Raw genomic sequence first — 27,125 nt, forward strand, 5'->3', positions numbered from 1 at the left:
TCTCCCCTGCCTGGCTTGCTGTCCTGCCCCCTCGCCTCTCACCAGGAAAGGGCCAGGGGTCTGAGAGCAGGCGCCGACTCCGAGCCCCAGTGAGCTCTTGAGTATTTTTATTTCACTTCTGCGTTTCACTTTTACTGGTCTTGGGCGAAATGTGCATGCTAGTCAGGCCCCAAGCAGTAGCTATTGGGTTAGGGATGGTTCTGTTCTGTGTAGACCAGGGTGGGGATGGGGGAGCACACAGACCTGGGTTTGAATCCCACCCCTGCCACTGGCTGGCTGTGTGGCCTCTGGAGCTACACTCAGCCCCTCTAAGCCTCTTGATAGGTGCATGGGGTGTGAGAAGAAACCTTGGGCCTGGGTTCTGATGTGACCCTGCCTCTGGCCTGCTGTGTAGCCTCAAGCAAGTCCCTTCCCCTCTCTGGGCCTCAATTCTCTCTTCTGTAAAATGGGAATAACTACAGCCACATCCTTGGAATGTTGTCTCTCTGATCCAGCACTTGTTCAGGGTCTGGATGGGTACTTGTCCAGGGGAGGTGAGGCATCCTGGAGAGTTTGGACCAATGACATGTCCTTGAACTTGAGAAGCTTGAGCTATAAGGATCTCATCATGCACATGCAGCTAGTTTAAAATGCAGATTCCTGGGCACTTCCCAGGGTCAGGAGGGGGCGGGTTGGCCCTCAGGTGTCAGCAGGTGCCACATCAGACCGAGAAACTTTAGGAAAGGCTCTGGGACCCGAGTTTGTGTTTCCTGGGACAGGACGGAGGAGGGCTGTGGGGAGGGGAAAACCAAGGGCCAGAGAGGTGAAGTCATTCACGCTGGGTCGCTCAGCCGGCAAGTGGCTGCACTGGGATTGAATGGCGAGTCGCACACACAGGCCCTGGCACCTCCAGCGAGCCTGGCGCTTGGGCGCGTTCTGCTCTGAGCACCCAGGTGTTCATGTTCCATCAGCCTCAGGGCCAGCGGGAGCTGCCGAGGAATGTGAAGCTTCAAGCTTCCCCCGGGAACAACTGGCAGCCCGGTCGGGGTTTATATAGTGGCTCCCAAAATATCTGGCCGCAGATAGGCTGAGGCAGGCGAGGGCGCGGCTGGCCAATGCCGTGGCTTCCTGTCCTGCCAAGATGTTTCCTGCCGATAGCCAGGCCCAGTGGCCTTATCTATGACCCTGGGGCCGCCAGAAGAACAGCACCCCCTACCAGGGGACAGGCTGTTCTGGCCCGGGGAAGGGGCTACAGGGACCCAGGAGAGGGTCAGAGCAAGCAGCAGCCCTCTGAGGGTGGTGGGTAGTTAGGTCAACTCACAAGTTTGGGGAAGGAGCACTGTACTCGGAGCCCAACTGCCCCAGGGTTGAGTTGCGGCTTTGGGGCTAAATGACTGTGTGACTCTCGGGAGTTGGGTCCCTCTCAAAGTCACCCTCATCCATCAAGTGGGGATAGTGGTGTCTCCATTTTCATTTAACATCCCCCACCCTGGCCCCCCAGCCTGGACCTCAAGGAGCCCCAAGTCTGGGGGAGACAGAGCTGGACACAGATCCCGTCCCCAGCCCTGCAGCATCAGGGCTTGGTTAGAAGGAGGGTGGAAGCTGGAGGAATTCAGGTGTCTGTCTAGGGTGGCTGCCTGGAGGAAGGATGACACAGCTGGGGTTTAGTGGTTATGTAGGAGCTCATCAAGCAGAAGACATGGAAGGGATGACCAGGCTGAGGGAACAGTGTGTGAGAATGCTTGGAGTCAAAGTGACACTCTCCCCATTTCACAGCGAAGGAAGCTGAGATTCCAAGAGGAAGTGATTCCGTGGCTCTGAAACCTGGCTCTTCCTCCTGTACCTGCTGACCCGAGTTCCTGGGAGGAAACATGTTTCCTCTTAGTTGAGATCCTGGGACATGGGGGACTTTTTTTTTTGAATTTCAAATTTGATTTTACTGCAGCCCAAACAGTACAATTAACTATACATAAATAAACTATATATATGTATTATGTATATACATATGTATGTATGTATATGCACACACATTTTAAGTTACAGGAAATAACAAAGTGAATAAAATTTTCTAGGAAATAAAGTTTATTTTGGTAGATGGTGTTAAAATTAAAGTTGCCTACAGCCATAACTCAACATCCTTAATTTGGTATAAGTGTGACACATTTTCTTGCCTTCCTGTGTCCTGCTAAGTCACCGTACCTACTGCTTTATTAAACCGTTACACTGATATTAAACATTACTCATTTCACTTATACTCTGATTCTAAAAAGGGGTTTTCACCTCTGACTCTCACCAGCTCCACCATGGTCCTCCTGGCCAAGGCTAGGGGGTCTGATGGGAGCAGCAGGGAGGGACTGGGGTCAAAGATGAGTCTCAAGGTCCCAGCTGGGGTCTCAGACAGGGTCATTGGCCCTGCCTCTCTCTTACCCTGTGGCTTCAGGGAGGTTGTCCACACCTCCCTGCCCTTGGAGGGAGGGGCCAAGATGCCCCAGAACACCAGCCTCCCTGGACTCTTTACCCAGGACAACCCAGTCCCTGCCTGCTCACCCCATCCCCCCCTCGCTGGCTCAGGTTTGGAGATTTTGTGCACAACGCAGGGAGGGTCAATGGGGTGAGAGGTGAGGGAACTGCTGGTTTTCATCCCCTCTTTCATGTTTTTCAGGACACGTGAGCAAAATATGGAACTTTGTTCTATAAATCAGTGCTGCCTCCATGGGGCCTGAGCCACTTGGGTCTCCTGGTTGGAGGACTCAAAAATGTGTGGCAGAGGGACTCAAACAAATACATGTACATGAATATTCACAACAGCATTTTCACAGAAGCCAAAAAGTGGAAAAAAGCCAAATGCCCATTGATGGGTGAAAGATAAACAAAATGTGGTCCATAATACAAGGAAATATTAGCCATAAAAATGAATGAAGCCTGGGGGCTTCCCTGGTGGCACAGTGGTTGAGAGTCTGCTTGCCGATGCAGGGGACACGGGTTCGTGCCCCGGTCCGGGAAGATCCCACATGCCGCGGAGCGGCTAGGCCCGTGAGCCATGGCCACTGAGCCTGCGCGTCCGGAGCCTGTGCTCTGCAACGGGAGAGGCCACAACAGTGAGAGGCCCGCGTACCGAAAAAAAAAAAAAAGAATGAAGCCTGACACATGCTACAGTGTGGATGAACCTCAAATTTGTCACACTGAGTGAAAGAAGCCAGACACAAAAGGCCACACAGTGCATGATCCCATTTATATGAAATGTCCAGAAGAGTCAAACCCATCGAGGCAGGAAGCAGACAAGCGGTTCCTGGGACTGGGGCAGGGGGGACAGGGAGGGACTGCTCATGGGAACAGGGTTCCCTTTTGGGGTGATGAAAGTGATCTACAAATAGATACTGCTGGTGGTTGCACAACTTTGTAAATGCACAAAGGGCCCCTGAACTGTTCACTTTAAGATAGTTCATTTTATGTCATGTGAATTTCACCTCAATTAGAAAAACGATTTTTAAACTGTGTGGCAGTGTCTTGGGGTTTGTTTCTGGCTGGTTTCACAATTTCAAATGGTGAAGCCTTGTGCTATCATCTGATTTTCTTGGCTGAGGATGGGATGGGCTCCCCCGTTATGCAGTCAGTGCTCCTAGGAAGACCTGCTATTGGAGCTGGGGTGATGGTGGTCCTGCCTCTGCTGTTCTGATGTCCATGCTGATGAAACACCTGAGTGCTTTAGCTCTGCCAGCCTGTTGGACCCTCAGCTGCACAGGCCCCCTAGCCCCGAGTCCCCTCACAGAATCCTCCCTGAGAGGGAAGGGCCACTGTGAGCCCATTTCCCAGATGATGGATTGAGGCTCAGATGCTCTTGGTTACCCAGCCAGCAAGTAGCCGAGCCCCAGTCTCACTCAGGTCTGGCTGGCTCCAACACCGTGTGCTTGGCACCTCGCAGGTCCTCGCTGTTGGGTCTAGGACCCCTCCATCCCTAAGTGGTGGCATGGTGGGTGCTGCAATGTGACTGCACGCCTCCACACACACCCACTCACGTGGCTGGGCACCTGCCGCTCCAGGCCTTCTGGGAAGCCGTGCCAGGTGCAACCTGTTTCTCTTAGATGGGAGCAGAGCCAGGAGGAGGATGGGAGATGCTCTCAGCGTCTGAGTGCAGGCAGGGCGGGAGACAGGCTGTGCAGGAACTGCTGAGGGGCTGGGGACATTCTGGGCTATGTGGAGCGGTGGGCAGCTTATGGTTTTGGGAGCTGGGACAAGCCAGCCCCTGCTGGTTGACACTAGGCACATCACTCCTGCTCACCAACCTGTTTTCTTCTATGAAATGGGTTTTACAAGAGCCACTGCCTCTCAGAGCAGATCTGAGGGATGGATGAGACAATTGAGGGGTCTAGCTGAGGGGAGAGCCCTGCTTGGCAGGCGGAAGTTGGGACAGGAAGGACTGTTCAGGTCCTGGATGGGACGACTGAGAAACACTCTGGGTTTAAAAACAAAGAGGCAACAGTATGGCAGTTCCTCAGAAAAATTGAAAATAGATTCACGGCAGATGAATGGACGAACAAAATGTGTTCTACATGTATGACGGAATATTATTCAACCTTTGAAAGAAAGGAAATTCTGACACCCGCTACAGCAGGGATGAACCTGGAGGACACGATGCTGAGCGAAAGAAGCCAGTCGCAAAAGGACAAATACTGTGTGATCCCACTTATGTGAGGTCCCTAAAGTAGTCAAATTTGTAGAGACAGGAAGTAGAATGGGAGTTGCCAGGGAAGGAGGGAAATGGGGAGGTTTGTGTTTAATGGAGACAGAGTTTCAGTTTTGCAAGATGAGACATTCTGGAGATGGACAGTGGTGATGGTTGCACAACAGTGTGAATGTACTTAATGCCACTGAACTATGCTCTTAAAAATGGCTAAGATGGTGAATTTTAAGTTATGGGTATTTTACCACAATTTTAAAAAAGAAGCAAACAGCCCGATGATCCCTCCTGGTGGAGCAGCTCTGGGCTCAGACTGTACTAGATGAAGTTACCACGTTTTTCCCTCTGACTAGAGGACCCCCAAACCATCTGCCTGCCAAGCTCCAGCTCATCCTCAAATGTCCCCTCCTCCAGGCAGCCCTCCTTGATCTCCCAAGTAGATTCTAGCTCTGCTATTGGGCACCCCCCAACCCTTTCTCTGGCTCACCCCTGACCTCTCTGAGATGGAGTGTCTGCATCCGGCTCAGTCAAGGGGTGAGGCTGAGCCGATGAGAAATTGGGGACTGGGGAGCTCTGCTTTGAGGGTGGGAGAGTGTGGAGGCAGTAGAGGGGGAGAGAGGCTTAGGGGACCAAGACCTTTTGCTCAGTAGGCATTGTTGACTGCCCCTCCCACATCCGCCATGTGCCCTGAGGAGCCCCCGCTGTGGGGGACAGAGCAGGACACAGAGTGTGTGGTCAGGACTGGGAAGGGGCTGAGAGGCAGAGAGGGACCTTTGACACCGGCTCAGTGACACTGGAACCTGGCCTGGCCCTGTGGCTGGAGCTGGGGGCCCAGGGGAGAGAGAGAGGCAAAAAGGATTGTCCCTCAAAGGTTGACCTGGAGAGGGTGTGTGTGTGTTTGTGTGCTGTAGGCACATGTGTATGTGTGTATCTTTCTGTGTATCTGTGTCTGTTGTAGGCGTGTGTCTCTGTGTTGTGTGTCTCCGTGTGTCTGTTGTGTGTGTAGTTGTGTTTTGTGTGTATATCTGTTCACGCTTTGTGTCTCTGCGTGCTTATGCACGCGTGCGTGATGCACCCATGTGTGTGTGCGCACACGTGCCTATGTGGCATTTTTGAGGAACTGAATCCCCTGCTCGGATATGTTTTCTGCCCAGAGGGTATGGGAGGCCCCTCCATGCCGTCATCACTGCCACAACCTCCCTACCCCACAGCCCCAAGTCCCCAAGCCTTCTCGGCTCTCTGGCCACACCCCAAATCCAACCTCTTCTCTCCATCACCCAACACCCCTGGCCTCCCCACCTCCCTCATGCCTGGGTTCTCCTCTCTCCCATCAGCCGCCAGGGGAAGCTGTGAAGACCTAAACCTCTCTGTGGCTCCCCATCCCCTTCTCTGGGGGGTCCTGGTTTTTGTTCTTCTCTCCCTGCCACGCCTGGCTGGCTGCGTCCTGCCCGTCCCAGGCCTCAGCCTCTACACTAAGTTCCCTGGGATGCCTCTCCACCCCATGCCAGGCCAGGGCCTCCCTGCCCTCATGCAGCTCCTGACATGCTGTGGTGGAGATATCTGTTGCCCCTACCTCATGCCCCCGAGGGGAGGGGTTTTGTTTGTGTGGTTCAGTTGCCTCCTTGCATTGAGAACGCGGCCTGGTACTCAGCAGGTTCTCAATAAATATCCGAATGAATGAATGAATGAATGAATGAGGGTGGGAGGAGGGGCTGGAGAGGTCAGAGGAGCCAGATGCAGCAGGGACTTGCCTGAGGGCCTGGTCAGGGGACTAATGCTAAGAAGTCAACCAAACAACACCTAAGAGGGGCAACGCATGGTCTTAGAAGCACGTGGTGTGAGTTGGACAAGAGGCAGGTGCCAGGGATGGTAGGACATCCGGGACAGCTGGGCCCATCCAGTGGAGATGCAGGGGCTTAGGCTAGGTGGGTGCTGGAGGGGAGGGGAGAAGTGGGGGAGCTGAGATTCAGGAGGTGGAAAGGGTGGGAGCATCAATGATCCACGTGGGGGAGATGAGCCTGGATTTCCCATTTGTGCTTTGGAATAGCTAGGCTGGCGCTCACTGAGGCAGGAGAGGCCCCCCGGGGTGAGGAGGAGAAATAGAGTGTTGGGTCCTTCGGGGGATCCCTTAACTCTGTGGCCATTTCCTGGGAGACAGGAGGACCTGGAGACCTTGTTTCAAGATCAAGCCGAGAAAGAGGATCCACTGAGGGGATGGAGACGAAACAGCGGTAGCAAAACACAGAGGGAGATGGTGGCCCAGAAGCCGAGGGCAGAGGGGGCCGCTCAAAAAGGTGGGTATGGTCAGCACCCCACTGGTTCCTCAGTGGGGAGCTTCGCACAGAAACCGGTGGGTGCAAAGTCCAGTTGCAGAGGGGTTGGAACGTGCATGAACCACAGCCCTACCAGCAGGGCTGAAATGGAAAAGTCTGATAACACTAAGTGCTGACAAGGATGTGGAGCAAATGGAACCCTAGCTCGCCTCTGTGGGAGGTAAAATGGTACAGCCACCTTGGAAGACTGTTTTGCAGTGTCCATCGAACATAGATCCCCCCCCCTCCCCTATAACCCAGACATTCCACCCCTGGGTATTTATCCACAAGAGATGAAAACATGCAGTAGCCACAGGACCTGGGCACACCTGCTTGGAGAAGCTCTGGACACAAGCTGAACACCCATCAACAGAACTGGCCAAACAAATTGCTGTACAGTTGTGCTGTGGAATAGTATACCGCAAGGAAAAATGATGGAGGATGTGGGTGAATCTTGCAGGTATGATGATGAGCAAAAGCAGCGAGATCAAAAACAGGACACACTGTGTGAGTTTGTGTACCTGAAGTTCAAGAACAGACAAAATGAACCAATGGTGTTAGCCAAGAGGATAGTAGTTCCTTCTGGGAGGTGGCACGAGGGAGCCTGCCTGGGGGATGGAGCAGTGTTATGTTATGTGTCAATTTGAACATACACAGAGGTAAAAACACATCAGGCTACACCCCTCAGATCTGAGTATTTGGCACAAATTGCTGTGCGTTATATCTCAATCCAAAGGTGAATATATACAGTCACAAAAAACAATTTGGGCAGCACTTGAAATACATGAGATTTGGTGGGGTAGGGAGGCTGGGCAGTGATCACTGAAAAGAACTTGACAGAAAATTCCAGACATGGTATTCCCAGTTTGGCCAGAGTCATGGCCTTTTAGTCTTATAAAAACCAGTGAAATTCCTCAAAAAAACTAAACATGGGATTACTGTATGATCCAGGAATTCCACCCTTAGGTATATACCCAAAAGAACTGAAGGCAGGGATGAAAATAGATATTTTTACACCTATGTTTATAGGAGAATTATTCACATTAGCCAAAAGAAGGAAACAACTCAAGTGTCCATCTACAAATGAGTGGCTATACAAAATCTGGTAAATCCACCCAATGGAATATTATTCAGCCATAAAAAGGAATGAAGCACTGATACATGTTACAACATGGATGAATCTTGAAAACATCATGCTGGGTGAAAGCAGCCAGACACAAAAGACCACACAGCACGTGATTCCATTTACATGAAACGTCCAGAAGAGGCAAATCCACAGATATGGAAAGCAGATTGGTAGTTATCAGGGACTGAGGGAGGGGGATGGGGAGTGACTGCTCAAGGGGACGGGTTTCCCTTGAGGTGATGAAAATTTCTGAAATTAGATAGAGGTGGTGGTTGCACAATATTGTGAATGCACTAGATTCCGTGGAATAGCCCACTTCAAAATGGTTATGTAAATTGTTATGTGTTATGTGAACGTCACCTCAACTAAAGAAACAAGAGTGAATTGGCGACACCAGGGCCTTGCACCTTCTAAAAGGATCTTGGCCCCTAGAGGGGGCAACTAAGTACTTCCTACATGGTTGACAACAACCTAGAACTTCCTTTCTTCTGACAAAATGGCATGTAGAAGCCCCACGTGGACATGGAAACAGGCCCAGAGAGGGTGGGGAGTCTGCTCAAGGTCACACAGCAAGGGGAGCCAGTCTGTGGGGCTCGGCTTTGGACTGGGGTTCCCGGCTGAGCTTGAGCAAGGGACAGACCCAGTTCCCCATCTGTTGAATGGCTGGAAGGAAGTGGGTGAGGGGTGCCCTGTCTGCTCTCCCCCGGGAGGCCCCCATTCCGACCCCAGGGGGCAGCACTGGGTGTAGGGGACCTGCCCAGTCCAGATGCCCTGAGGACTGCTCCAGCCTGTCTTTGGGCCTCAGTTTCCCCATGTGTTCGGGGGGGTGATGCAGGGCTCAGGCAGGTACTGGGCCACCTGCTGTGAGCTAAGTTTCCCTCAGTCTGGGAGGGTCAAACTGACTCCTTGGTGGCCCTAACTTGATCCTTTTAGCCAGGACAGGCTGGCCAGTGGGGATCACAGGCACCACCTGAGATCAGGGCCCCCAGTGCCCTGTCCTCCTTCCAACCATAGTTTCCCTAGCTTCTTCTGGCGGGGGCTGAGAGAGCACAGCTGAGTGATCTGGGAGCATTCAGAACCTGAGAGTTTTCTATGACATTTCCGAGCCTCAGTTTCTACATCTGTCACGGTCAGGCTGCATGAGAATCCCCCAAGAAGGATAACATGTGTCTGGGGCACCCCCATGCTCAGAGAGGGCCTGATCTCCCCATCCCCAGGCCTGTCCCGCCCACCTTTCTCTGTGGCCTTGGACCCAAGTCCCCAAGCATTTATTTCTGACCCGTGGGCGCCTCCTGGTGGCCACGACTGGCAGAGCCTTGTGGGCACGTCCACAGGTCCCAGTCCCAGCCTAGCACTGCCCTGGATCCTGGGGACACAGCAGTGACAAACCAAACAGGGGACCCTTCCCTTGGGGGGCTTCTAGGCAGATAGGGGACACAGGAAATGTGGAACAAAGAACAATTGTATGTATGGACAAGCTGGCCTGGCTCGGGGAAGGCGAGATTTGAATTGAGATGTGAGTGTCAGGAAGGAGGCAGCCGATATGGGTACACGAGGTGGAGGTATCTGCGAGTGCAAAGGCTCCGAGGTGGGAACAAGCTTGGGGCACATGGGTGGGGGTGGCAGGAGCAGAGGGGAGGAGGGCGAGAGTGGAGGCCTGAGAGGGGATGAGACCAGACACTCAGGCGAGGAGGGAGGGTTTTACTCTGAGGGCACTGGGAGCTATGGTAGGATTTTGAGTGAGGGTGGGACAATATTTATTAACAGTGATCTTGGGCTGTCACAAAAACACTGATGATAATTTAACATGTATGCACCACTGACCAGAAGAAATAAAACTTGACAATGCAATCCAGGCCCATGGTCCCCAGCTCAGCCCTGGGCGTTCCTCTCCCTGTCCCAGAGGGTACCTCTGTCTAGAATTAAATTTGGAGTTAGTCTTTCCCGTATACCAGTGGTCCCCAACCTTTTTGGCACCAGGGACCAGTTTCGTGGAAGACAGTTTTTCCACGGGCTCGGGGGTGTGTGGATGGTTTTAGGATGATTCAAGCACGTTACATTTATTGGGCACTTTATTTCTATTATTATTACATTGTAATATATAATGAAATAATTATACAGCTCATCATAATGCAGAATCAGTGGGAGCCCTGAGCTTGTTTTCCTGCAGCTAGATAGATCTTCCCATCTGGGGGTGATGGGAGACAGTGACACCCGAGGTGTGTTGCTTATATCTAGCCTACTCTGTACGATGCAGCTTCATTGTCACTTGCCACTCACTGATAGGGTTTTGATATGAGTCTGCCTGCAATTGATTTATTATGGTCTCTGTGCAGTCAAACCTCTCTGCTAATGATAATCTGTATTTGCAGCCGCTCCCCAGCGCTGGTATCACCGCCTCAGCTCCACCTCAGATCATCAGGCATTAGATTCTCATAAGGAGAGTACAACCTAGATCCCTCCCATGCACCGTTCACAGTAGGGTTCTCGCTCCTATGAGAATCTAATGCTGCCACTGATCTGACAGGAGGCGGAGCTCAGGTGGTAGTGCGAGCGATGGGGAGCGGCTGTAAATACAGATGAAGCTTTGCTCACTCACCCGCCCCTCACCTCCTGCCATGCAGCCCGGTTCCTAACAGGTTAGGACCCCTGCCTTATACGATTTTATATTTTATTATATACTATGTGACCATAGATGTCGAAGTGTTGTTTTATGTGATTTTAAACTTTGTATAAATAAAGGGGGGGGAACATCCTCCTGCAGTTTGCTCATTTCATTAACAAGGTTTATATATTTATAGCTATTAGTTTTTCAGTTTATTTTTAAACTTTGAAAAACTGAGGTATAACACGTGCACATAAAGTGTTTAAAGTGCATGTCTTCAGTGTATGTGACTTACATGTGTGTAAGCAGCACCCAGGTCACAATGTAGAGCTTTCCCATCATTCCAGAAGGTTCCCTCCAATTAGTAGCCTCCTGGTCCCAGCAGCAGCTGCTTTTGCTTGTGCCTGTGATCCGTTTGTGGTGGCGTGGGGAGAGCCCTTCTGCTTTTTTTGTCGCTGTATAATATTCCATTGTGTGGCTCATCTATGCCTTGTGTTTCTAGTCTGGGCCTATCATGTGTCAGGCTGCTGTGAACATTTGAGTCCCTGTCTTTTCATGTCATGTGTGCTCAGTTCTCTTGGGTGAATGCCCAGAGGTGGAACTGTAGAGTCGCAGGCTGGGCAAATGGTCAGCTTTGGTAGAGACCACTGGGTGTAGCTAAGAGATGTGGCCGTGTCAGCATACCCAGCCCTGGGCCATTCACTGAGTGAGCAGAATATGTGCCTGGATAAATTGACAACTGTTCTGCCATCATCCCACCAGCTCCCGTTTGGTTATTTCTCATTGTTAGCTCTTCCAGAGCTATGGTGAGTGTTCTTGGACCGTTTGTGCTTGTGTGAGGGGTATACAGGGGACTTGTGATGGAATTTGGGCCAGGGCCATCGGACAATGACATCGTTACTTTAGCCTCTAATTAAAATTCAGCATTTCTGAGGCGGGGCTGTGAAATCATAGGGGGCTTAGGGGGGCATCGATTACTGGCCTTTCCTGCCGGCTGTGTGCCTGTGCCAGAGAAAGCCTTTCCTTCTGTACTTGTCTACTAGGATCTCCGAGAGGGGCACTTTCTGATGTTTGATGGTAAATGGGGAATCGTTTATGATGGGGAAGTAGCTTCCTTCTATCCCTACACCTGTTTTCATTAGAAAAGTCTGCTGTGTCTTAAGCATTCCATTCCCAAATGTACTGATATGGTTCAGTTTGGTGGTGGGATGAGTTATGTGGATCGAGTGTACCCTGGAACCCATATCCTTCCTGGAATAAACCTTGCTTAGTCAGAGCGTGTGGTAGTATTGACTTGCCGCTCAATTCTGGTTGCTAATATTTTGTTTAGAAGTTTTGCTTCTAAAGTAAGGCTCATCTACAGTTTCCTTTTCTCCCCCCTATCTTTTAAAAATTTTTTAAATTTATTTGTTTGTTTTTATTTTTGGTTGCGTTGGGTATTCGTTGCTGCGCAAGGGCTTTCTCTAGTTGCGGCGAGAGGGAGCTACTCTTCATTGAGGTACACGGGCTTCTCATTGTCGTGGCTTCTCTTGTTGCGGAGCATGGGCTCTAGGCACGCAGGCTTCAGTAGTTGTGGCACGTGGGCTCAGTAGTTGTGGCTTGCGGGCTCTTGAGCACAGGCTCAGAAGTTGTGGCACACGGACTTAGTTGCTCCGCGGCATGGGGGATCTTCCCAGGCCGGGGCTCGAACCCGTGTTCCTTGCATTGGCAGGCAGATTCTTAACCACTGAGCCACCAGGGAAGCCCCTTTTCCCCTATCTTTAACTGGTCTGGGTATTCAAGTGCTGGCTGCTTCAAAGACTGAACTGGGGAGCTTTCCACCATTTTGATTGCCTGGAATTAGAGTCACCTGATTTCTAATACATTAAATTGGGGGGAATTATAATATCATACTGTAAAGTACATGAAACAGAAATGTACAGTTTAACAGAATTATGAGGCAAACATCTGTGTTACCACCATCCACTCAAGAAACAGAGTACGGGCAGCATCCCAGCCCTCACCCCCCTGGTCCTTCACCTCTCCTCCCCCTCCCCCAGGTAGCCCTGTTCTGACTTAACCTTCATCTGGCTTTTTAGAGTTTTTCCCTTCCTCTGGAAGCATCCCTGAAGAATATAGTTTAGTTTAAGCCTGTTTTTGTTGAACTTCATCCCAAAGGAATCACACTGTTTATGTTGTGTGTCTGAATCACTATCCATTAAGTAGGTCTTGATGCCCATTTTTTCTTTAATGTTTGGTAAAACTTTCCCAATAAAGTCATCTGGATCTTGAGTTTTGACTAGTTTAATTTCTTTAGTAGTTATAGAACAATTCAGATTTTTCATTTCTTTTGAGTCAGTTTTTTTCCCCTCTAGGAATTTATCCAAGTTATCTAAAATTTTCAAGTTTGCTGGCATAAAGTTGTTCACAATACCCCTTTATCCAGTACTCCTTGCCCATATGGTATCTTCAGGCGGATTAGAAAAAGACAGTCCTCCTCGAGGTGGATGAAGCTCTGGGCCAGGCACACAGCTTGGTAGACAGAAAGTGGGCTGAGTGTATTTGTGAAGTGGCATTTGCCTTGTTCTCATCTTTTTAATGTTTCAAAAGCTACAGTAATGTCTTTTTCCCCCCCATTTCCAATAATAGCTATTAGTGCCTTTTTTTCATCTTGCTCAAAACTTCCAGCAGTTTTTCAATTTCATTCATCTTTTAAAATAGCTGACTTGTGATTCTTTTTATTTGAATGTTTGTTTTCTATTTCCTTCATATCTGCTCTCTATTATTTCCTATCTATACTCTTAGGTTTATTTTGTTCTTTTCCTAAATTCTGGAGACAGATGCTTAGCTTATCATTTTCTGTCTATCTTTTATAACATATATTTTATCAATATATATAATGTTGTATTACATATTACATATATGCAACATATATTGCATATATTTTAATATCAAGTATAAATACACTTAAGGCTACAAATTTCCTTCAAAATGCTACTTTAGCTGCACTGCACAAGTTTTTGTTTTTTGGGGTTTTTTTTGCGGTATGTGGGCCTCTCTCTCACTGTTGTGGCCTCGCCTGTTGCAGAGCACAGGCTCCAACTCTCAGGCTCACGGCCATGGCTCATGGGCCTAGCCGCTCCGCGGCATGTGGGATCTTCCCAGACCGGGGCACGAACCCGTGTCCCCTGCATCGGCAGGCGGACTCTCAACCACTGCGCCACCAGGGAAGCCCCTGCACAAGTTTTTAAATGAAGTATTTTCATTATCTCTCAGTTGAAGATAATTTTCCAAAATTTTAATTATTTCCTAAAAATTAATTTCCCAAAATATAATTTTCCTAAAATTCCTTCCTTGATCAATGGGTTATTTAGAATGGATTTCCAAAAAATGGAGATTTTTCTTATTATTGTTTTAAAATTGATTCCTAACTAAATAACGTTTTGGTAAAGGGACTATTTCCTTCAATCTTGCTTTATAACCCAGTGTGTGCTTCAAAGAAAAATGTATTTTGTAGTTGCTGAATACAATGTTCTAAATATACAGGCCCATTAGGTCAAATTTATTAATTGTATAGTTCTAATATTCTGTATCTTTACTGACTTTTTTGATTTACTTGTTCTATCAACTGCTGAGAGAGATGAATTTAAATTGCTCATTATTACTGTGGATTTAACTCTCTCTCCTGGTAGTTGTGTCAAATTTTGCTTTATGTATTTTGAGGCCATGTTATTAGGGTCACACAAATTAAAAATATTTTTATCTTCCTGATAAAATGAATCTTTTATTATTATTATAATAATATGTCCCGCTTTATCTCCAGCAATGATTTTGCCTTAAAGCATATGTTGTCTAATATTAATATAATAATTCCAGCTTTCTTACGGTATTTCTATGGTTATTTGCCCCATCTGTTATATATTTTTAAAAATTAATTAATTAATTTTATCTTTGGCTGCGTTGGGTCTTTTTTGCTGTGTGTAGGCTTTCTCTGGTTGTGGAAAGCCGGGGCTACTCTTCGTTGCAGTGCACGGGCTCTAGGCTTGTGGGCTTCAGTAGTTGCAGCACACAGGCTCAGTAGTTGTGGCTCATGGGCTTTGTTGCTCCGCCGCATGTGGGATCTTCCCGGACCAGGGCTCGAACCCATGTACCCTGCATTGTCAGGCAGATTCTTAACCACTGCGCCACCAGGGAAGTCCCCATCCTGTTATTTTTTAACTTTCTGTATTTTAATGGTTTTTATGTGTCTCTTATAAATAACATAGAGTTGAAATTTTTAAAAATCCAGTTTGACAAACTGACCTTTAGCTGGAGTGTATTGTCCATTTACATTTAATGTAATAATTGATATCACACTTAAATCTAGATTTAAATCTACCCTATTAATTTACTTTCTATTTTTACCCTTTCTATGTTCCTTTTTATCCCCTCTCTGGCCTCTCTGGCCTCCTTTGAGGTTGTCTGTGGCCTTTTAAAAAAATCATTGTCTTCCCTCTGAACATCTGGAAGTTACAATTCTGCTTTTATTATTGTAGTGATTCCTTTAGAAGTTATAATGCGTGCTTATCAAAATGCAGATTTCATCAATGTTTTTTACTTTTGTCCCACACAATCATGGACTGGGAACACTTTAACTCCATTTACTCCCTGAGGACTTTTTTTTTTTTTCTGTTGTACATTTTAATTCTATCACTTTTTTAAACTCCAGGAAACATTATTATTGTTTTATGCAACCTATGTTTGTTTAGGTTTTCCCATGTATTTACTCCTTCTTTCTTCCTTCTTACATCTTGACCTTCCATCTGGGATCACTTTCTTTTTGCCTGAAGTAATATAATTTAGAATTTTCTTTAGTGTGAGTTGGCTGCTGGCAAACTCTTACGGGCTTTGTCTGAAAAAGTTTTTATTTCAACCACATTCTTGAAATATTTTTGTTGGGTTGGCAGTTTTCTTTCAGCACATTGAAAATGTCATTTTGCTTTCATCTGGCTTCCTTTTTTGCTGATGAAAAGTAGGCTGTTTACCTTGTCACACTTTTGAAGTTAATGTGTTTTCCACCCCCAGCTGCTTTACAGATTTGTTGCCTTTTTTTCTTTATAAATTTTACTGAAGTGTAACATATATACAGAAGAGTGAGCAATCATAAATGCTTGATGAATTTTCAAAAGTGAGAACACTCATGTAACCTGCATCCAGATTAAAAAAAAAACCACTGGTATTTTCTAATTTCCATTACATTTCCTTCTTTAATCCACATGGTAATTTAGAAGTGTCCTTAAAAACTATATTTGGGCTCAGTGACGTGGTGGTGGCAGGGGCAGGCCCGGGGCGTGGTAGTCTTGGTGGCAGCGGTGGAGTTAGAGCAGAGCGGAACCACCACGGGGGCCCGGCTGAGCACGTTGGGCCACGTGGTCCTCTCCCCAATCTGGTTCCTGTACAGCCTGCTCATGAAGCTGTTCCAAAGCTCCACCCCAGCCATCACCCTCGAGAACCTGGACATCAAGTACCTGCTGTGGCTGATTGACAAGGAGGTCATCAGCCTTGACACCTGATGGTTCCACTTTGCTCTACTGTCGCCCCAGCACATCCTGGGCCTCCCTGTAGGGCTAGCACATCTATATCTCGGCTCGAATCGATGGGAACCTGGTCATTCGGCCCTACACGCCCATCTCCAGAGATGACAAGGGCTTTGTGGACCTGGTCATCAAGGTTTACTTCAAAGACACCCACCCCAAGTTTCCCGCTGGCGGGAAGATGTCCCAGTACCTGTAAAGCATGAAGATTGGAGGCACCATTGAGTTCCAAGGCCCAAATGGGCTGCTGGTCTACCAGGGCAAAGGAAAGTTTGCCATCTGTGCGGACAAGAAATCCAACCCTGTCATCAAGACGGTGAAGTCTGTGGGCATGTTTGCAGGAGGAACGGGCATCACCCCAATGCTGCAGGTGATCCGCGCCATCATGAAGGACATGGATGATCACACTGTGTGCCACCTGTGCTTTGTCAACAAGACTGAGAAGGACCTCTTGCTGCGGCCGGAGCTGGAGGAACTGAAGAACGAACATTCTGAGTGTTTCAAGCTCTGGTACACGGTGGACAGAGCCCCTGAAGCCTGGGACTACAGCCAGGGCTTCGTGAATGAGGAGATGATCCGGGACCACCTTCCACCCCGGGAGGAGGAGCCGCTGGTGCTGATGTGTGGACGCCCGTGCATGGTCCAGTATGCCTGCCTGCCCAACCTGGACAGCGTGGGCCACCCCAAGGAGCGCTCCTTCGCCTTCTGATGGGCGGGCCTGGGCTGCTGGCTCCGCCCCACACTCACCGTGCCCTGTCTGCACCCACTCCTCCTGCTGTTGTCTGTTAACACCACTCTCCCCCACATCTCCTGCTGCGGCTGGGTTCAGCCTGGCTGCCTGTGCCTGGGAGGTCACCCTGCTGGGCTGGTCCCCAAGGGACCCCTTTGGGAGCAGGGCTCTGTTACAGGTGGGCTGCTGTCAGCCACCTTTAGGGCATATTCCTGTCTGGGCCTCACTGAAGATGCCCTTCCCCACCCCATCCTGGCAGGGGCTGCTGGGTGAGAGGCTGCCTCGACCCCAGGGTACAGCAGGTCCGGCCAGCAGGGAGTTGCACTCTCCCTGGGGCTGGAGTAGGAGGAGGGGGCTGGCCGAGGGCCCTTCCAGCTGGCACATGGGCCCTCCCAAAGCCTCAGCATTTCCCCAAAACACCCAAACATTCAGGCAGCTTTGGAAGCTCCAAGTGGTCGACCTCTGATTGACCAGCCTGGGGTCCTGGGCTGCCAGCCCTAATGGCAGAGCTAAGATGATGTATTTATCCCTCTGTCCCAGACCCCTCTCCTGCTGCCCTCACCCCAGGTGGGGGAGATTTTGAGCAGAGCCTCTTGTCTGAGGGATATTCTCAGAGGCCTCGACGTTGCCTTTAGACCACAGCGTGTCAGCCTCTTGCACATCGGCTTTTTAGAGTAATTTATGAGCAAACATAACACTGAAGTAAAACTTTGCTAATTTGGAAAAAAAAAGAAAACTAATTATATTTGTAAATATTTTAAAGAAATTCATTTGTTGTTGAATTCTAGCAATTCTCTTGAGAATTCCTTAGAGAATGTGGACTCTAATACCAAGAATTCTTGGGAATTTGTGAAAAGTGTTTCAGGGTCTAGTACACTTTTTTTTTTTTTTGGCCTGAAGTCTATTTGGTCTGATATTAATATAACTACATGAGGTTTATTTTGGTATTGGTTAGCATTATTTTCCTTTTAACTGTGTGGTGTACTTATATTTCAGGTGTGTATTTCACAAACAGGATATAGCTGGATTTTGTATCTTAAAACTAGCAGGTTTGCTTCATTTACATTTATTGTGATTCCTAACATTTGGATTTATTTCTACAATTTTATTTTGTGGTTTCTATGGCACAGTATAAAAAGTTGTGCAGTTTTAAGTTTATTATTAAAAGATTCTTAGGACACCTTGTATTTATCCCGCTTTTTCATGCTCCTCTCTCCTTTCCTGTTGGTTTGTTAAAATTTTCTTTAAACTGTTTCCCATCCACTGGTTTGGAAGTTATACAAGAATATATAGCTTTTTTTTTTTTTTTTTTTTTTTTTTTTGCGGTACGCGGGCCTCTCACCGCTGTGGCCTCCCCCGCTGCGGAGCACAGGCTCCGGATGCGCAGGCCCAGCGGCCACGGCTCACGGGCCCAGCCGCTCCGCGGCATACGGGATCCTCCCAGACCGGGGCACGAACCCGCATCCCCTGCATCGGCAGGCGGACTCCCAACCACTGCGCCACCAGGGAGGCCCAAGAATATATAGCTTTTTAAGACTTTAGTCCATCTTCTTCCCAAACAGTATAAAGACTTTGGGAGGTATGGATGCCAACTGCCTATTTTGCAGGATGCTGTCCAGAATTTTAGTTTTGTACCTTACGTTACTACTCAGACATTACTAATTCATCATTACCACTGCTTTATACAGTCAATGATAGTTTAGATATTCCCAATGTTTTCCAAGATTTTTCAGCAATCCTCCTCAAGTCTCTTTCCTCCCTCCTGCACTGAATCCTTTTTTCTTTTTTCTTTTTTTTTTTTGTTGGCGGTGTTGGGTCTTCGTTGCTGTGCACAGGCTTTCTCTAATTGTGGAGAGTGGGTGGCTACTCTTCGTTGCGGTGTGCGGGCTTCTCATTTTGCGGTGGCTTCTCTTGTTATGGAGCACAGGCTCTAGGTGCATGGGCTTCAGTAGTTGCAGCACGCAGGATTCAGCAGTTGTGGTGCACGGGCTTATTTGCTCCGCAACATGTGGGATCGTCCCAGACCAGGGCTCAAACCCGTGTCCCCTGCATTGGCACATGGATTCTTAACCACTGAGCCACCAGGGAAGTCCTGAATCTCCTTCTTGTTGTACGCCAAGTTGCTTCGTGAGGGTCTGCTATTGTTAAACTTTTAATTTTGTCCTTTTGCTGGGAACAGAATTGGTCATCACAGATTAGTCATCTTCTCTCAGCAATTTGAGCCTATTCTTTATCTTCTGACTTCCATTCTTGCAGTTGTGAAACCAGCTCTCAGCCTAATTGCTTTTTTCTTTTTTGTGTGTGTTGTGTGTTTTTATCTTCTTTGCATTGCTTTTTATGATCTTCACTGAGTCTCTAATGTTCTGCATTTTGACTGTGATGTTTTTTAGTTTTAGACTTAGGTTTATTTATCCTGATTTGGGCTCACTGGTTTTCTAAATCTGAGAATGTAAAGATTTTACATTTAAAATGTTTAATTTTGGAAAATTCTGGTCATTGTCTCTTTGTATATTGTGGCTCCCCAGGGTCTTCTGGAGGGAGGCCACCAGGGCTTGCTGCACATGTGGGCATGCAAGTGAGGGGTGGGGCATTAAGGGTGCCTGCAAGGGCTTTAGCCTGACCCCTGGGCCAGGGCAACGTCCTTTACTGCACACGGTAAAAGGCCAAGATTCCACTCAGGCTGATGCCCACTAGACCTCCAAGGAGGAGCTGGGTGATAATGGGAGAGGGGGAAGAAAACACAGACCTTGAAGGTAAGAGGGTGTGGGGCAGGCAGGGCCATCAGCGTTGGCGGGACAGTGGGTGCAGGTGTCTGCAGTGGGAAGACAAGCTCCTCCTGCCCATGTGCCCACCGTAATCCCCTCTATGGACCAGGCAGCGGTTCTCAGACTCCAGTGCGTGCACGGATCACATGTACAGCCTGTTAACCGGTCTCCTGGGCCCCATCCCGAGACTCTGCCTCAGCAGGTCAGGGTGGGCTTGTGAACCTGCATTTGTAGTGAGCTCGAAGGGGACGCTGATGTTGCTGGTACCAGGACCACACTCTAAGGAAGACCACTGGGCTGGGGAGGGATGGGGGCAAGCTGTTGGTGATCTGAGGGTTGGGGGTTGTAACAGTCATCTCAGATGAGAGGGATACATTTTGCTCATGTGCTCTCCTCTGTATGGCCCCCCTAGAAGGGGTGGCCCTGGTGGCCCAGTGCAATGGCTCTGCTGTCCCATTGCCTGTTCCCGTCTTCCCTGGGGGATGTAGGGGCACTGGGAGCTGGTGACACCACACGGAGCCACACATAGGTTGGCGTGAGCGTGCACCTCCCCTTGGTCATCCATGGGGAGTCAGCACCACGCTGCATCAGGTGGAAGGCAGGCAGCATGTTTAACTGATGGAATTTAATGTACTCATGACACAAACACAGACAGGGTTGAAGGGGGTGGTGTCCAAGCACGGATGTGGATGACCCGTGTGCCCCACCCTCTGAGGCCAGGGGCCCTTCCTGGACCCCACCTCCTCTGGTGGGACAAACACTGATGTGGCTGAGTGACAGCATCGTGTGGCACAGGCTGGCCCTAAGAAGGCACCTCTGTTGAAGCCTATGCGTCCAGGCCAAGGAGCCTCCAAGGAACAGCCATAAGCTGCAGCCTCCGATCAAAGTGCCAGGTTCTGGCCTGATGTGGAAAGGTGACCCAGCGTCAGCCTCTCTGGGGAGGAGGGCGAGGAACGGGGAGGTCCTGTCCTCGCTAAGTGCTGCCTGAGCGCTTCAGGATGAGGGGCAGGAGGCGTGGACAGTGAAGTTCACGTAAACAGCAACGGAGCAAGACAAAAATCCAGGAACACTCAATAAACCTACAACATTCAGCAGAATGGCAACAAAACGGTGGCCCTGCCAGCCCGGCCAGACAGTGGTCTGGCGAGCGTTTCCCAATCTTTTCGTGACTAGGAGCTAAACAGCACAGAAGGCTGTATTTGATCTCTGGAGGGAAAGATTTCTTTCCTTCCCTTCAAACTGACTCCGGGGCAAAGAGACAAGACTTCTTGAAGATAAGCCTCTTCTGGGAAAAGGGACTTGGGGGATGAGAGTGGCCACGGCACAGCAGGTGCACCTGGAGGAGGAGGGGCCCCTGGGTGGAGCCGGGAGGGTGGCTGGTGTCCAGGGGAGCCCTTCCTTCCAGCAGGCTTGGCAGGTGCTTCCTCCCGGTGCTTCCACCAGGAGCCCCGGTACCGGGCTGGGAGCGTTGGCCACCGTGGCCCCTCACTGGGTCCGGAGCTGGTAATCTAGGAGTGAGGAGGAGGCGTCTGTTGTCTGCTCTGCACCCTGGACCCACCTGCCCCGACCCTGGGGCTGCTCCGTGAGCACCACCCTGGAGACAGCGGCATGCCCACCAGGGACCTTTTCAGCACCCCCACGACCTGCCCCACGGGTGGGCCGCACGCACCTCCGTTCTGAGTGATGTAACGAACCCACGGTAGGGCTTGGTAGCCGCTCTTCTCGATGATCTTCAGGTAGCGCACCTGGGGCACAGGTACCAGGGCCCTAAGCATGCACACCCCCCCATCCCCCTTCCTAGTCCCCCCTTAGTCATTCCTCCCGGGGCCAGGTTGTGACCAGGAGGGCGAGGGAGGGGGCAAAGGGCCTTGATCTGTCTGAAACTCTCTGAGGCTGAGGGAGGGTGGAGGCACTTCTAGAAGATGCGGCAAAGAGCCAGATGTGCACTCTCGGGCACAGCCCTCTAGCAGATTCCTGGAGAAGGGGTCCCGTCCAGGGTTCTCTTCCCCATGCAGGTCTTCTGCGGAGGTGCCCAGGAAAACGGGTCCCATGGTGGCAAGTGTGTGGATGCTAGAGGTTCAAACTCTAGTTTTGGGGACTGAATGCATCTCTGAGCTTGGAGCTCAAGCACAGGTCAGGTCTGGGTAGACAACTATGGGCCTCTTTCCATTAGGGCCGGGCTGCCCTCAGAGACAGGCAGAGCCGGGGAGCACCGTGGAGCCCCGGGACAAGCCAATTAGCACCCTTTTCTAACTGGTTGCACTGATGTCTGTCACCTGCAACCCTCTGAGCCTGGACTGACACCTGGTCCCGGTCCCTGTAAGGCCCCCCTGGGCCTGTCCATGTCCGCTCTGGGGCCCTGGCAGCCCTGGCCGCATGTACCTGGATGCCGGAGGTAGTGAAGTAGGGGATCTCAAACTTGACACTGATCGGGGGCTTGCCCTCCTTGTCCTCCGCCTCCACGCTGGGCAGGCCGAAGTGGGCCCGCATCAGGTACTCCTTGCCGCCCTGGGGGAGAACACCAGGGTGGAGGTGGTCAGGCTGAGGCCCCGGGCAAGCTCAGCCAACAGCTGCCCCTGGAGAATGCCAGACTGCTGGCTCGGCCACCAAGCCCCTTCCTGTGTGGCCTGCAGTCACCCAGTGCCTTGGCTTCTCCAAAACACTCATACTTGTCCTCCAGGCCTCACGGGCTGCCCCCACCAGCCCCGCTGGGGAAAACTGTTGAATTCTGAGGATGAAGAGAAAATTTCACAAGTTGCCAGGCACAGAAGCCTAGCTGCTTCAAGGAAAATAAGACCAACAGGCCTTGGGAGGGAAGAACAGAGAGGGAGAGCGAGCGCACACAGTGCAGATGTGGGCTGCCGTGGGACAAGGGCCCCTACCTGCCCAGGCCAGAGTCCAAGTGAACACCCCCAGAGCCCAGTGTCAGGAAGGTGTGTGAAAGCAAGAGGGATGTGTCAAAACGAAGAAAAGGGAACAGGGAGAGGCAACAAAAATAAGAGATCAAGGTCGGGGGCTGACTGATGAGCTGGCCCTGGGTCTTGCCCCCGAAGGGCGTGGCTCTGGCCCTGGGAGCTGAGCAATGACTCCAGAGATGGGGCTTGGAGCAGGGCCAGGAATGACTGGAACCCTCCTCTCGGCCACGAGGAGACAGGAGTCTTGGCCTGGTTGTCCAGGCGCCCGGTGAGTCTCACCCAGAACAGCAGGGAGCAGTGGGGAGCACAGTTCTCGTCACACCCAGGACATGGAGGGTTTTGATCCCCAGGCCTCTGGCAACAGGAGTCACTGCCGACCAGAGCTACTTCTGCATGCCTCGGGCAGGGCAGGGCAGGGCAGGCGAGAGCCACGCCTCCCCAGGGCTGAGCTCATGCTCCCCTCCCCGGGATGAAGTGAGTGGTCAGTCTCTGCTCATCAGTGCAGGAATGTGGACTTTGCCTGACTCGGTGCTATGTGCTCAGTGAAGATTCTGGGACAATGAGGGGAGAATAATGTGGTCTCAGCAACAGACGAGGCAGGCAGCAAAGGAATAAAATCAGCTCCATCAGCCTATGTATGAAACAATAACCTGACCAAAAATCTGAGCCTTATAAAAACAAAGTGGAGGGACTTCCCTGGTGGCGTAGTGGTTAAGAATCTTCCTGCCAATGCAGGGGTCACGGGTTCAATCCCTGGTCCGGGAAGATCCCACACGCCACAGAACAACTAAGCCCATGCGTCACAACTACTGAGCCTGTGCTCTAGAGCCCGCAAGCCACAACTGATGAAGCCTGTGTGCTCTAGGGCCCACGTACTGCAACTACTGAGCCTGCATGCCGCAACTACTGAAGCCCACGCGCCTATAGCCCATGCTCCGTAACAAGAGAAGCCATCGCAACGAGACGCCTGCACACCACAACACAGAGTAGCCCCTGTTCACTGCAACTAGAGAAAACCCGCACGCAGCAAAGACCCAAACGCAGTCCAAAAAACAAACAAACAAAAAAAACAGTTAAGAGTAGTAATTAAAGAAAAAGCAAAGTGGAAAATGAAAGCAAAACAATATGCAGAGAGGCAGGCCCTCTCTGGGGGGTGGTGGAAGTCTGCAAGCCTACCTTGTGTCAGTCATGTCCATGTAAATGGGTTTACTTCTCCTATTAATGAGAAAGACTTAGAGGTTGGCTCACAGACCAAAACCCAACTCCACACTGTAAAAGCAGAGTGAGAAAGGCTAAACCAGTAGAAAGAATGGGTGAAGGCATGCCAGCCAAAGTCAAACAAAATAGAGCAGGGCTGACGCCACAGCGGAGAATTCAGGGCAAAGAATTACAGGTGCAGAGGATGATAGTCCACAATCCTAAAGGCTATTCCTATGATCCATAGGGAGGATACAATAGATAGGAGGAGTATCTATGCACCAAATAACATGGCAGCAACTTTTGTTAAGCAGATGCTACAAGAGAGGAGAAGAGAACCAGAGGAAGGCAGAGCTGGCCCAGCTCTCTGTCTGACTGATGCTGTCATGGCATCATGGCAGGCCTCATGGCACATGTGTCAAATTCTCTACCCCAATAACAGAGGCCCTATCTTCTTCTCAACTACATATGGGATATTCACAAACTTTGACCTTCTATTAGTGCACAATGAACACTTCAATAAATTCTAGAAGTAGAAACAGCATGAATAACATTCTCTGGTCTCAAAGCACCAAATTTATAGTGAAGACAAAATGGAAAAAAACCCTTGACTAGGAAATTCAAACAAACAAACCAAAACAAAACAAAAAAACACTCTCCATTCAATTACAGAATTTCTAGATAATATCAAATATTACATGCCAGATCTATGGGCTATACAGCTAAGGCAGGGTTCAGAGGAACATTTGTGGCTTGAATATTCATTTATATCAATACAAATTTTAAAACAAAATAATCAAATTAAAATACATAACTTGAAAACTAGAGCAAAGAAAGGATGAAGAAACTAAATTAAAGACTTATAAAACTGAAAACTATTACAACAAATAAACTAAAAAGTGAATCTGGAAAAAAAATACGCAAACCACCAGGTAACCTTATCAAGGAAAAAAGAAGGCACAAGTACGCAAAATAAGATATAACAAGGGAGAAGTAATTGTCATAAGAGAAGGGGAAAAAAAGACACCAATTTTCTACAACTCTGTGTAGGCAAATTTGAAAACCTGGTTAGGATGGATAATTTTGTAGGAAAATACAATTTACCTAAACTGACTCCAACAGAAATAGAAACTCTAAATGGTCTCATTTCCACAGATGAGGTAGAGAAAGTAACAGAGATACAGATGGTCACACAGCCAAATTCTACCAATCCTCTCAAGGCGAGATGATCTCAAGGCTACTTAAACTTCTGAATCATGGAAAAGGGAGACAAAAAAATAATGAAATGGGTACAATATTGATACCGGATAGAGACTGTACCAAAAAAAAAATCAATCTCAGTTATGAATCTCAATGTAAAAATCCTACATACAATGTTAACCAACAGGATTAATAGCACATTAAAGAGAAAATAGATCATGATCAAGTGGAGCTTGCCAGAATGCATGGATGGTTCAAGATCCATCCTATATTAATATAGGAACTTACAGACACTGAAGAGGCGTTTGGGTAAATTCTTTGGCCATTTGTGCTAAAAACACAGTAAAGGGGACTTCCCTGGTGGCGCAGTGGTTAGGACTCTGCGCTCCCAATGCAGGGGGCCCAGGTTTGATCCCTGGTCAGGGAACTAGATCCCACGTGCATGCAGCAACTAACAGTTCACATGCAGCAACTAAGAGTCCGCATGACACAACTAAGGAGCCTGTGTGCTACAACTAAGGAGCCTGCCTGCCCCAACTAAGACCCAGCGCAACCAAATAAAAATATGTAAATATAAAAAAATAAAATAAAATAAAAAATAAAAACACAGTAAAGTAGGACTGAAGTGAATTGTAGCCCAAAGCAGCAACACACTTAAGAGGGGAAACCCTGCCAGCTCCAGTTGGGGGCAAAGCCAGGAGGCTGCTCTCTCCACCGCCATTTACAGGCAATGGAGACAGCAAGTGAAACAGTGAGACGCCAAAAGCCATAACGTGCCCAAGAATGGGAGAGGAAAAGGGGAAACTGCATCTGGCTGCAAACAGTGTGGAAGAATATCTAAAAACCCATGAGAATTGAAAGAAAAACTACCACAAACAAAAAATTAATAAGGTACCAGGAAACAAAATTACCATACAAACGTTAGCAACCTGTTGTAAGACACAATGGAAGAGAAGACCCCATTTACCAAAACACCAACTTAAAATTTATCTTAATGAGACATATGCAAAACCAGAAGAGATCCTTGGGGTGTCCTGGAGGCAAGGAGTGTTCTGTGGCTTTTATCTAGTTCAGTTGTGTTCACTCTGAGGAAATTCACTGAGTTGTACACATATCACTTGTTACTTTTCTGCATGTTATATTTAAATAAAAGTACCTTTAAAAACAATGGGAAAGGCCATATGAGGTATATATAAGGTAAGCATTAAAACATTCCCATAAGGCACAAAGGTGAGAGTGGGGCAAGGCTATTGATAGGATAATTAGGCCTCAAAAAGGTGTTAATCCTTCCCAATTAACTTACAAATTTAGTGCAAACAAACTGATTCTAAAATTTATAAGAAAAATGAAACAAGCAAGAGTTGCCAGGAAACAGACAAGCAGTGGGGTTGTGGGGAGTTACGGTGGGGGTAGGGTTGGCCCTACCAGATGTTAAAACATAGAATAAAGTTAAAATGTGGCCTTGCGGCATGGAGAGACAGACAAGAGGATGCTCAGAAAGAGACCTAATGCTGCATGAAAATTTGATTTTTGAAAAACACAGCATTTCAAACCACTGGGGAAAAGATGGGACTTTTTAGTGAATGATGCTAGGAAACTGGATAGCCATGTGGGAAAAGATAAAGTTGGATCTGTATGTCACCCATTTACCATACTGTGCTCCAAAAGGACCTAAAGTCTAAGGTGAAAAATACTACTGTACTTGTTCTAGAAGCAAACATGGGTGAATTGTTTTAGAGCCTGGAATGGGGAAGCCTTTCAAATCATGACTTAAAATCCAAACACAATAAAAGAAAAAGACTGAGAAATGTGACTACATTAAACAACAATTAAAAGAAGAAGCAATCGAAAAGGTTACACAGCAAAAAACACCAGAAGCAAAGTCAAAAGACAAACACCAAACACTGAGAAATACCATTTGCAGCTGATATCAAAGAAAAGGTACTAATCTTGCCCATGTGTAAACAGCTTTTGGAAACTAAGAAGAAAATGAGCACACTTGATAGAGAAGTGAGCAAGAGACAGCTACTACAGTTTCCAGAGAAAGAAGCACAAACAGTCCTCTG

The 27,125-nt window shown here is 48.8% G+C and overlaps 1 protein-coding gene and 1 pseudogene across 2 annotated transcripts in view; one reads left to right on the forward strand and one right to left on the reverse strand.

Annotated features, from left to right (window-relative positions):
- The first annotated feature begins 16,011 nt into the window (after positions 1 to 16,011).
- On the forward strand, positions 16,012 to 16,961 carry LOC309804367 (NADH-cytochrome b5 reductase 3-like; annotated as a pseudogene). Its single transcript has one exon. The product of its transcript is annotated as an NADH-cytochrome b5 reductase 3-like (transcript).
- A 3,396-nt stretch (positions 16,962 to 20,357) lies between these two features.
- AP1M1 (adaptor related protein complex 1 subunit mu 1) overlaps positions 20,358 to 27,125 on the reverse strand; it is a 29,721-nt gene continuing 22,953 nt past the window's right edge. The window contains exons 10-12 of the mRNA XM_082623984.1: positions 22,130 to 22,255; positions 21,417 to 21,492; positions 20,358 to 21,255 (exon numbers count right to left, since the gene is read on the reverse strand). Of these exons, the coding sequence (XP_082480110.1) occupies positions 21,233 to 21,255; positions 21,417 to 21,492; positions 22,130 to 22,255 (225 nt within the window). The 3' untranslated portion in view covers positions 20,358 to 21,232. The remainder of the gene's footprint in view (positions 21,256 to 21,416; positions 21,493 to 22,129; positions 22,256 to 27,125) is intronic.

The sequence above is a fragment of the Mesoplodon mirus genome, assembly GCF_964341445.2.
Source record: "Mesoplodon mirus genome assembly, chromosome: 5".
Lineage (NCBI taxonomy): Eukaryota > Metazoa > Chordata > Mammalia > Artiodactyla > Ziphiidae > Mesoplodon > Mesoplodon mirus.